Source organism: Mya arenaria, chromosome 8, assembly GCF_026914265.1.
Source record: "Mya arenaria isolate MELC-2E11 chromosome 8, ASM2691426v1".
Classification (NCBI taxonomy): domain Eukaryota; kingdom Metazoa; phylum Mollusca; class Bivalvia; order Myida; family Myidae; genus Mya; species Mya arenaria.
The window spans coordinates 32,316,112-32,328,952 of NC_069129.1; the positions used below are offsets into that span (position 1 = coordinate 32,316,112).

General features: G+C 36.4%; 1 protein-coding gene across 1 annotated transcript in view; it reads right to left on the reverse strand.

The window, feature by feature from the left end:
- Nucleotides 1-3,693: 3,693 nt before the first annotated feature.
- LOC128244139 (zinc finger protein 236-like) overlaps nt 3,694-12,841 on the reverse strand; it is a 31,807-nt gene continuing 22,659 nt past the window's right edge. The window contains exons 28-33 of the mRNA XM_052962154.1: nt 12,214-12,381; nt 11,034-11,258; nt 7,113-7,305; nt 6,362-6,651; nt 5,021-5,387; nt 3,694-4,085 (exon numbers count right to left, since the gene is read on the reverse strand). Of these exons, the coding sequence (XP_052818114.1) occupies nt 3,694-4,085; nt 5,021-5,387; nt 6,362-6,651; nt 7,113-7,305; nt 11,034-11,258; nt 12,214-12,381 (1,635 nt within the window). The remainder of the gene's footprint in view (nt 4,086-5,020; nt 5,388-6,361; nt 6,652-7,112; nt 7,306-11,033; nt 11,259-12,213; nt 12,382-12,841) is intronic.

Here is a 12,841-nt window from a genome sequence, read left to right on the forward strand (position 1 = left end):
GTGTTATGTGTCTTATCATTGCAAGAATTGATACTGCTGTTTAAATAGCCAACCCTAAAGGCTTCCAAGTTATACCTTTCAATAAGGGTGGTCAAATAAACCAATACACAGTTCAAAAAGGGTAGTTTAATAACCCTGAGGGCTTTGAGCTGCACATGTTTCATAAAGGGTGTTCAAATAACAGGGCTTTGAGCTATACACTTTTCATATAGGGTGTTCAAATAACCCTGAGGGCTTTGAGCGATACATGTTTCATAAAGGTGTTCAAATAACCCTGAAGGCTTTGAGCTGAACATGTTTAATAAAGGGTGTTCAAATAACAGGGTTTTGAGCCATACACTTTTCATATAGGGTGTTCAAATAACCCTGAGGGCTTTGAGCGATACATGTTTCATGAAGGGCGTTCAAATAACCCTGAGGGCTTTTAGCTGTACATGTTTCATAAAGGGTGTTCAAATAACCCTGACGGCTTTGAGCGATACTTGTTTCATGAAGGGTTGTCAAATAACCCTGAGGGCTTTGAGCGATACTTGTTTCATGAAGGGTTGTCAAATAACCCTGACGCCTTTGAGCGATACTTGTTTCATGAAAGGTTGTCAAATAACCCTGACGGCTTTGAGCGATACTTGTTTCATGAAGGGTTGTCAAATATTATAGTCATAAGACCTTTGACCTCTAAGTGTGACCTTGATCTTGAACTGAAATGGTAGTGACATGCATTCTTCACATCATCTCAATTTATTGAATGTTTGCAGTTTTTTTATAATTCTTTAAGTGGGTCAGGAGATATGGAGGAGACTTGAATATGTTGTCATATGTGCTTTGACCTCTATGTGTGACCTTAACCTTGAACCCAGCAGGTTGCAACATACACTCTGCACATCATATCAATATGGTGAACAATTATGGCAAGTTATTTCAAAATCATACAATCAGTTCAAGAGCTATGGAGTGGATAAAAACATAGTAATATGACCTTTAACCTCTTAGTATGACCTTGAAATAATCACATTATAGTGAACATTTGTGGCAAATTATTTCAAGTTCAACCAAGCAGTTAAAGAGATATTGAGCATACACAAAAATATAGTCATAGGACGTTTGACCTCTTCATGTGACCTTGACCTTGAACCGAGCTGGTTGTAACATGCCCTCTTTCACATAATCTCAAAATGGTGAACATTTGTTGGTAATAATTTCAAAATCGTTCATGAAGTTCAAGAGATATGGGGCAAATATATCTATTTATATCATAGTGATATAACCTTTGACCTCTTAATGTGACCTTCACCTTTAACCAAGCTGGTTGTAATATCCACTTTACAATCTCAATTTGGTGAACATTTGAGGAAATTTATTTCAAAATCCTTCAAGCAGCTCAGGAGATATGCAGCAGACACATATAGTCATGTGACTTTTGACCTCAAAGTGTGACCTTAGAAGATATGTAGTGGACACAAATATGTAGACAAGTGATCTTTGATCTCAAAGTGTGACCTTGACCTTGAACTGAGCTGGTTGTGACATATGCTGTACAGAGTCTCAATAAGGTGAACATTTGTGGCCAGGTATTTTAAAATTCTTCCAGCAGTATAGAGATAGTCGACACAAAAATATACCTATGACGCTTGACCTCTCAATGTGACCTTGCCTTAAACAAGCTGGTTGTTACATGCGCTCTGCACATTGTCTTCATATGGTGAACATTTATGGTGAGTCATTTCAAAATCCTTCAAGCAGTTCAAGAGATATGCAGCAGACACGAAATATAGTAATGTGACTCTTGACCTCTTAGTGTGACCTTGATTTTGAGCCGAGCTGGTTGTTACATGTGCTCTGCACATCATCTCAATATGGCAACATATGCTTTTCAAAATCTTTCCAGCGGTTTGAGAGATATGGAGTTGACCAGATTTGTGACAGACAGAGGGACAAGACTTATGATGGACAGATGAGCAGACCAACAGACAACCCAAACAAAAACAACATTTCTTCTCATCATGGGAGTGGAGGGTGGGGGAATGACAAATGCATTATGTCTCTCTTTCAGTCAAAGGGGAGTCATGATAATTAATGTGACCTAGAATTCAGAATCAGTTGGTTTTCCATAAACAATTAATACTGGTCCACATCCGAAATGGCCATCCAGTAAAAACCTGGGATTTGTGGTCAATTGAGCAATGTCATGATTCTATGTGCGATTTAATGACATATACATCCCAGGGCAGAACTTTGCAAGGAATGGTGCTGATGTAAAGCCAAAGATTCTCAGATTCCAAATATGGTACCGTAAATTTAGACAAGTACATGACCTCTCTTAAATCAAGGTCAAATGTCACCATAACCGTTTTCAATAAAATAGTTTGAGGTCAGAAACTCAAGAGTGACTGAGCCTGAAAATGTAAGGTAATATATTCTAAAGTATATTTTATTTAGTGATGTTTAGAACATGTTCTTAATGTAATTAATCATATAGTATTTTGAAATGCAAGGGAATGTATAGAAACTAAACAAATATGCAAATTAAACAATTTTATTTATCATAATGCAATAAAACGTTATTATAACATCAATAATCCAAGCATATGCCGTTTTCATCAATCAGTTAACATCATTCAACAGGCAAAAAAACAACTCAATTACTTGTGGTAAAACATGAAAGATTTTTAACTCATAATATGCATCTTTATTTAACCACTCATAGCATTGTTCTTCAGATAAAAACTTTAACTATTCCCAAAAAAAGTTGTTGAACAATGAAAGCACTAGTCTTTTTTTTATCCAAATTTTAGTTTATTTTATAAAGCATGCATTAGATTTCTTGAACTTAAATACACAAACAAATAATAATGGTGCATCTATTAAATTTGATGAATGATAATGTTCAAGATCAATCTTTGTTCAGAAACAAATGAATAATAAATTATTTGTATGGAAACAGATTACTTGTATTTTCACAATTTTAACACCAAATATAGACAAAAGTACACAAAAAGTTACATTAGGTGAAAGCTAAATGATAGAAGGACGCTGCACCATTTTGGGTAAATCCTTTCTGCTCTCGTGGAAAACAGCATGGGCACTCTTCTGCCTTCATAGAATGAAATGCTTAAGATAATCAAATACTTCTCTAGTTCATTTAAAACTAAAAATAATATTTGACATTCATACACACATGACATAGTTGGCAGTTGCAACCTGATGTTACTTTAAGCTAAATTTCCAACACTTTCTGTGAAATTCACAACGTTAGAGTTCTTCACAGCCTGAAACAATGTGCCAGTTTCATCCCTTATCACCCTGTCCCTTTTCTTCAGCAACCTGTCCCTTTTCTTCAGCAACCTGTCCCTCTTCTTCAGCAACCTGTCAAATTTAAAACCTGGCCAAACCCCGAGTCACATAACCATGAAGGCAACTATCTGTATTTTATCACATGTTGAAGCCAACATTCATGTTAATTTCAAACATCCAGAATGACAAAACAATTTATATTAAAAAAAAACTTTCTATGGGCACTATTGTCTCTCTTGTTCAATGTGTTGAAAAATCATTTGTGCTTAAATGTTAACCACTAAATCACTAAATCTGAGTTCTTTGGTATGTTCTTGTACAGTTTACCCACATTCCATCACAAGCCTCCCCCAAACCCTATCTGACTAAGATTTCCACACCCTTTCACCAGTTCATCCATGACTAATTATTAAACAGTTCATCCACATGTCCAAGATTGATGTCCTTATTAACGACCTCAGCTCCATCCCCTGCTCCCTGGTCCGACTCAAGACCCTCCCCCATTTCCCCCTCCCCATCATCCCCACCCTGGGCCATATCGCCCCCACCACCAACTGACTCTAAATGTATCTCAATGTCTCCATCCCCAATCCCGCCTTTCTGCATGGCTCGAACCATCTCCAGGTAGTGGGATCGCTTGATGTGTGTGTTCAAGTTCCCCTTCTGTACAAACGCAGTGTTGCAGTAAGGACACTGGTGGGACTTCTCTCCTTTGTGCTTCTTCAGATGCATCTGTAGTGCGTTTTTCTGGTTGAAGGCTTTGCTACACAGGTCACATCGGAATGGACGCTCTCCTGAAACAATATGGACACAGTGTTAATTAATTGATTTATAAAATATTTTACTTTAACATAGGTTATTTTCATAAAAAGTCAATTCTTAGACTCACACATGGATTTGACTTTGTTTTGACTTACCCCTTTATAATAGCCATAAAAGGGTATGACTAAGGTGTTTTAACACAGTAAAACTGTATAGCTTAAAAAACATTCAGCCCTACATAAGTTTAGACCAAATGATATTCCCCAAGTCAATATCACTGTTTTACTATTATAAGTTAAGGGGTTAGTAGGTGACCAGATGGGCTATAAGGGACAAAAGAAACCATATGGGGTGAGAGCAAAGAGTACATATCACCTCAACAACATATTTACATGTTTAAATGTTTTATTTATTCATCCCAAGCATCCCATATTGGGTCACCAAATTTATAAAGTTCCAAAATGGCGTATATTTTGGAACTTATACGCCATTTTGGAACTTTATAAATTTGGTGACCCAATTTGGAAAAATATGGGGTCACTGTGTGACCAGTCCTGGACCAATGGTGTTGCATCATTCATGTTGGAGGCGTGATATAGACAACTAGTCATTACCATAATAACAATTCATAAATTATTATCAATAACAAGCTGCTGAGTGAACGCTTTTCTTTATTTTTTCAGTTAAAAACCTTGAAAATTTCTAAAGTAAGAGTTATAGGCCATTCTTTACAAGTGTGTACTATCCATGGCAACACAATTGCCAAGTTTCATTGAAATATATTGAATTTTTTTTTACTTATGGTGAGAAATTTTGCACACAATCGCCATCACCAACAATGTCACCAAGGCTATGCAATTATGCAATACCTAGACTATTCTTCTTCACCCCCCCCCCTCCCCCCTCCCCAAGAAAGTACAGGTTAAAACATCATTTTCCAAACAAAGCATATTGTTTTCCTCATTACCTGTGTGTATTCTTCTGTGTCTCTCCATCTGACTGGGTTTTTGGAACGTCTTTCCACAGAATGGACAATCATGAGGCCCCCCTGACTTCCTAGCAGACCCCGAAGCTTTACCAGGTTTTGCTGCGGCCCTGCTAGGGGTACTGTGCTCCGACAAAGTAGTCACAGTAGCCTCTGGCAGGGATACAATGTTAGGGTTTGACATGACGACATCCCCACTTAGGTGTACCACATTAGGGTTGTCTGAGACCCCGAGAGTTTCTATAGTGTTGGTTTGGGGCATCTCATTTCTGTTCATCCTTGATTTTCTCATATGAACCTTCTGATGCTGTTTCAGCTTCTTGACATCATTGAACTGATGACCACAGGTCTGAAGGAAAACAGATTTTAAATAGTTAATGTCAGACTGGCAACACAAGGGTTACCTAGGAATCCTTAAAGATCGGAAGCCCTGTGAGTTTCTTTGGAATCAAGGTCACCAGACAGACTGACTTTGGAAAACTATTGACTTTAGACATTTACTCACATTTAAATTGATTATTTGATTTATATCAGATTTTGACTAAATACCAAACAGTAGCAGAGTTCAAGGGGTCAAACGATAGGATCACATTAATCAGTGTTCAACACTAACAGTGTCCAGGGATGATAAGGACACCATATATCATGAAGGGATACCAGAACCTCCATATCAGGTCACAGAGGGACACCATACTAGTTCGGCAGAAAGTTAAGATGGGAACCAAGAATAAATGTTTAGTTCAAGCAGGTATTAATTCACAATGGAAAAATGATTTTATTTGCAGATTATTTAGCACAGGAAGGAATATGGAGACCATGGTATTGCATATCAATTTCTGGTAAAAAGTTAGGTAAACAAACTGATGTGAAATTCAATCTTCATATGGAAACATATCTGCATCATACACTAGGTTTGTAACCTCTCTAGCATCCCAAGTAATGATGAAATCACTAAGGCATGTAAACAACGAAACCCTGTTGCATACACAATGTGTTTTATACACATGATTCAAAGAAATTTGTGCACTTTTTAGTCTGAAGCATCCTGCCTCAGAAGCAGAATTGCCTTTTTCGAAGAACTCTCCAGACAACAAATTTGAAGCAAACTGGAGTGTCAATTCTTGGGAGTGTCAATTCTTGGGAGTGTCAATTCTTGGGAGTGTCAATTCTATCAACAAATAAAGTAACAATCAAAAGCAAACAAATATCTTTTCCTTTTTTTGGTCCCTGGAGTAATAAGAACCGCAGACAATTCACATGCCTGTGAATAAAGAAGGTAACATCACCCCATTCTTATCCTCCTCTTGATGTTAAATTACTTACATTACACTGATAAATGGCCCTTCCAAAGTTTTGAACCACCATCTGTTCTCCTATATGTGGCTTCATCAACTGATCCACCATTCCCTCGTCGTGTAGATGCTCATCAATGATGTCATCACCCACAGTCTCAGGTACGACATCATCATCTTCGTGGGAGTCGTCCTGTGCATCATCTAGTACCTCTGCAACCACTTCACTGTCTGATTCCACCTCACCATGGTTTCCACCTATCATGGCGTTAGACAGACCCGCCATGTTGTCTCCTAGATGGTCGGAACTCATGTTGGGATCTGTGAGAAAAGGAGTAAAATGAAAGGATAATGAGTCACAGTCAAATTGAATGTGTAAGTGTAAACTTTGATAAAGATATAAGGTAAGACTTATTTCATGTCACAATGAATCATTGTCAATCAAGTACATTGACATAAGCTCTGTAGGGAAGGTTTGTTAATTATGTTTTTTTAAATCTGCTATCTAAATGTAATTACGAACTATTTATCATTCCTGGGTTATAACTAGTAATATCATTGGCAAAGCTCAGAGTGGGAATCAAACCCAGTACCCTCTGATTCAGAGTACAATAAGCTAACCACTGGACCATTGCCACCAATGATCTAAAGTTAATATAAAGGTATTTTCATTAAATTAGACTGTAATAAGAGTTATTCAGGATACTACTGTAAACTTTGGTATGAATCTGTTATAAAATGTAAATAAACCAGGGTAGATCTATCCAAAACTCCATAATTACCCAGCTGTGACATGCTTCCACCATCCCCCTCCATGTCCTGTCTGAAGGTCTGCAGTGACCCCTGGAGGTCCATACCTCCTGGGGCACCTCCTACAACGTGATCCATGTGTGTTGGGCCAGCGGCCTGCACTGACTGACCACCCATCTGATCCCCGCCAACTGACATCACGCTGGACTGGTGTATCATTGACTGCTGGAACAAAATATGTGAGGTCTAATATCTGATATGTAAACAATTCAGGCACAACCTAGAACAGGGTTGAAACAAATTACTGGTATCAAAAGTTGATTGTTTTACCTTGATTGGTAACAGTCATCGAAATTAGGTCTTTGGAAGAACAAGCCTGAATTCTTATACCATTGCTTGACATCAAATTTTTCAACAAGCCAGGCTATATAAAATTCAGAATTTCAGCAAGCCCGGAAAACATTTAACCAGTGCAGGGCTTAAAGGCTTGTGTTAATTTTGACCACTGTAGTCAAAAAGCATTGATATCATTGTAACTGTCCATCATACTCTTATAACTAAACATGTCAATACTTTGTTCTTTTTTTATATATATATTTACATGCATGTGTATCACTTACATTGACCATAGTGTTTTGTTTTATAGATCATGGTTTCAAAATTGTCCAACAGAGTTCTTTGTTACTTTACATGGTAGTCAAAATTAGGTAATGGTTCAAGATTGTTAGTATGATTGGTTTGATGTGACTGCTATGCCTTTCCATCTATTTTATGTAAGAATATACTAACAATCTTTAACTGTTTTAGTGGTCTACATACAATTGTATAGACTACCCACTCAGTGGGCCAGCCACTGTTTATATCTACTGGTTCACTTGATTCAAATCAATTTTGACTGACTGCTTATTTACTGAAGAATATGTATTGGCAAAATTGAAGTAAGCTGCCATCTCATTGGACAAGAAGAATGTTGACCTCAAATAAGCTGCCTTCCCATTGGACAAGAAAATGTTGACTACTAAGTATTTTTATAGAAATTACCTTTGCAAGTATTATTTAAGATCATTCTGATGAAAAATTTCATTGTACGCACTGTTTTGGATTTTAAATACGGAACTTTTTGCACTTCTGTATTAAATTACAAGTTTAGCTCCATTTCTCAGAAAGTTTTTTTTCTGAATTCAAATATAGGGTTTTACAGTTTTATTCATTACAAACATATCAACTGAATCATCAGATATACTGACAGTTTGCCACCTATATTTGTGTGAAAATGTCATTCACAACAGTGATATCTCAAAAAACAGCAGCTTTTAACATTAACTTCAATTTCATGCTGTCAGCATGTTACAAGAACTAGGTGACAAACACATTAATATATTCATCATAAATGCTAGGTTGTCTCCTTTTTTCTTCCGTTTATCTAAATGTGAAGCCATATATATGCTACCGTTATATTTTTGGTTAGAAAAAATGTTTAAAATTCAGAAGTTCAATGTTCCAATTTATTGAAAGAAAATTACAAAACAATTTTGTTTTTTCAGACTTACAAAGAAGACATAGAAAGCAGTGTTTTTCCCCCTATTTTGGGAATGAGGTCAGGGTCATTCTGATTGGGAAAAATGTGTCATTTTCAATAAAATTGGGAATTCCAAGTTTGCCTAGAAATGAACAAGAATACTTTAAAAAATAGGTAGACTTTCTTTTAAACAATTCTTTTCAATTACCAATTCTTTTATACAAAAACAACAACCAAAATAAAAAAAAAATCATTTTTTTTCTTTGAAGCATTAAATTGGGAATTTCATTTTTCAAAATTTAGAAAAAAAAATGTATATTTTTGCATTGAGAATAAGGCTGAATTTCGACAAGAAGAGTACCACTGGAAAGTGTGATAGAGAAACAAGCTGGACAATATGTAATTTAATATAAATTTCAATCCTCTATTTTAAGACTTGACAAAAAAATGTTGAAGCAATGAAATGCATTTTTAATGAATTTCAAATAAAAATATTGAGCTATATGAGTGTTTTATAACTATATTGTAATATATATCATAATTAATACTGACTATGAATATACTAACCTTAAATATATAAGGTTTAACCCAAAAGTGCTATCAAGTCTTTGGTGTTCAATTTAACTGCCATAAAACAATGAAAAAAAAAAACGATGGAAAAAAAACATGTATATTAAAGATAAAATTAATATTAATTGCATTTATCATATGAAATGTATTTTGCTTTGCAAGCAATTTGTATAACTCATATTTAAACACATATTTTTGAACTCAATATAAATAGACAAATATTTTACCATGCTATTTAAAAGGTATAAAATGAGTACACGGAAACAAAAGCTCATCTTTTTTATTTAATTGGCACATATACAATTTTTGAAGCTAATAAATGAAATCTATGGGGCTACCACAGCTGATATTAATCAGACTTTTTTCAATTTAAAACAATAAAGGTGGATGCTTTATTTTCAAATCAATCTCACAAAAGTGCCAGTAAAATTTATTATCTAATATGTTTTGTCAAACTCTTGTCTAAGAATGAAAGTAAATATCAACTATTGTTCATAATGAACAGTATATGATTGATGAAATTAATTTGTTTCCTAACAAATCCCTGTTATGTTTTAAGAAGCCCATAATTTGAGATTTGTTATTTTAATTTAACTGAATGACATTATATAAATATTGACTGCCTTGAGGGTGACAGTGCATATTGTCAACCTGAGGTAAATACTGTCGACCGTGCCTTATTGTACTGACTAACACCAATTTGCTGCCTTATTGCACTACCTTCACCAATTTGCTGCCTCATTGCACTGCCTTCATTAATTTGCTGCCTTATTGCACTGACTCACACCAATTTGCTGCCTCATTGCACTGATTCACACCAATCTGCTGCCTTATTGCACTGCCTTCACCAATTTGCTGCCTTATTGCATTGACTCACGCCAATTTGCTGCATTATTGCACCGACTCACACCAATTTGCCACCTTATTGCTCTGACTAACACCAATTTGCTGCCTCACTGCATTGCCTTCACCAATTTGCTTATTGCATTGCCTTCACCAATTAGCTACCTTTTTGCTTTGACTCACCAATTTGCAGCCTTATTGCACTGTCTCACTCCATTTTGCTGCCTCATTGCACTGACTCACGCCAATCTGCTGCCTTATTACACTGGCTTCACCAATTTGCTGCCTTATTGCACTGACTCACACCAATTTGCTGCATTATTGCACTGACTCACACCAATTTGCCACCTTTTTGCTCTGACTCACAACAATTTGCTGCCTTATTGCATTGCCTGAACCAATTTGCTTATTGCATTGCCTTCACCAATTAGCTACCTTTTTGCTTTGACTCACACCAATTTGTGCCTTATTGCACTGTCTCACTCCATTTTGCTGCCTTATTGCACTAACTCACACCATTGTTCTGCCTTATTGCATCACTTACACCAATTTGCTGGCTTATTGCACTGACTCACGCCAATTTACTGCCTTATTGCCTGACTCACACCAATTTGCTGCCTTATTGCACTGACTAACACTAATTTGCTGCCTTATTGCACTGACTCACACCAATTTGCTGCCTTATTGCACTGCCTTCACCAATTTGCTGCCTTATTTCACTGACTCACACCTTAATTGAGCTTGTATTATTGCAAGAAGTCTTCCCAAAGGGTTGCTCAGAGCCCAATTGTTGCTCAGAGCTCAAGATGAGATGTATAGTTGAAAAAACAGTATTAAATCAGCTTGTAGGACAATGAATACCGAAACAGATCTCCATAGCTTGTCAAGATTTGTCTATTAAAAATCTTTACTTTAAAATGCTAAACAAAAGTGTTCCAACATATTAGCATTTGTATTTAATATTTTCCACTTGTCATGTTTAACTTTTAAGAGAAACCAACGCCTGTCCATACTGCCATACCTGTTGTTCCACCACCATTCCACTGGTTGTCATGACAAAATTGCCTCCCTGCCCCATATCTGACACCATTCCAATATGTGAGCCTGGGGGCATCTGGACCCCACCCTGGTCTACCCCCATGGCCCCTAGTGGCTGGATGACAAGGTTGGGGTTCACCCCGTCCTGGATGTTCATAGGTTGCACCTGCAAATTTGCTAGGCTCTGGACCATGTTGGGGTCAGCAACCTGAAATTGGTAACATTCATCAGGATATTTTAAACTTACCTAAGATTTTCAGATTGATAAGTGTCAGTAACCCAAGTGGTTATTTCATCGTGAACCATTCACCAGTTTAACCTGTGACCTACTCTTACATTTTAATTTAAGTTTGGGTTGTGGTCACCAAGCCGGACAAGTGGGTTTCCTCAGGGTACTCCGGTTTCCGCAACAACACAAGACCACACCCTTAAGTGGTTATTTCATTGTGAACCATTCACCAGTTTAACCTGTGACCTACTCTTACATTTGAATGTAAGTTTGGGTTGTGGTCACCAAGCCGGACAAGTGGGGTTTCTCAGGGTACTCTGTATTCCCCCACAACACAAGACCGCACCCTCATGTAACATTGTCTCAACTTGATTTAATATAATGTTGTAATAACTTGTTTCACAATCATAAAATAAATAAGTTTAAATTAAATTTAAATGTGTCTAGTTTCCACATTACATACTTTTTTTTTAATGTTGGTCTTATGCAAGAATAATCTGAGGTTCCATCTGAGACTTAAGCAAGCCCATGGCATGTCTTAAAAATAAATAAGTTACAACCTGACTTCTAGGTATTTTATTTACCAAGAATTTGCAGGCAGCCCTCCAACCTATCAAATGTGCAATAGAAATATTCCATCAATTTGATTCAAAGAAATAGAGGATAATCGTTTGTTTCAGAGTAAGATCGTAATATATTTCACCGAGGGATCACCAAAATTTGTATGCGCACATAACCTAATGTTGGATATGATGTCGTTGAAATTGTGTCCCAGCCCTGTGCAAATTGATGTTTGATTTGGAACTAAGTGCGGTCCTAATTTTCAAAACAGTGAAAAATATCAAATTGATATTTTCACTGTTTGAAACAATTAAATATAAATGTTATTTCACTGATAAATCTCTATAAATCACTGGAAATCATATGCAATTACCTGTAGCTGTCCTGGATTAAATGAGATGTTAAGCCCTGCTTGTATTTGCTGTAGCAGATTGGCGTCAATCTGTATTGCCTGCCCTACTGAGTTCGGGTCAAGGCCGGTAATTTGTATTCCCTGGGCAAGATTTCCACCTGGTAGCTGGATTTGTACACCTTCAAGACCCTATAAGTTACATAGCATATGATAGATAATGATCACCAACTTTTAAATATCATAATAATATAACAATTTAATGGATAGACATAATCATGACTTCAATTCCATATCATTCTGGTCTTAGACATTTTCTGAGACAATGCTATGTTTTACAGCCTTCAAACATGAAAGATCAAGGACATATTCCTATCCATAGAAATAAGTTAAAAATATTTTTTAAATGAATGGGCCTTTAAGCATTAAATACAAACTGAAAATAAAAGGCTGACATGGAACAATTAAACTGATCATTGTTTTACTTCAGCCTTGATTCACCCTGAAATTTGCTCATACACCTGATGATGTCATTTCCTCTTGTGACATATATTCATAGCCTTGACAGCATGTAAACAAGATGTCATTTTTGTTGAACAGCAATTGTTTGAAGTTCTTTGACACGCTGTCTCTGACTGTATTGATTAAATAC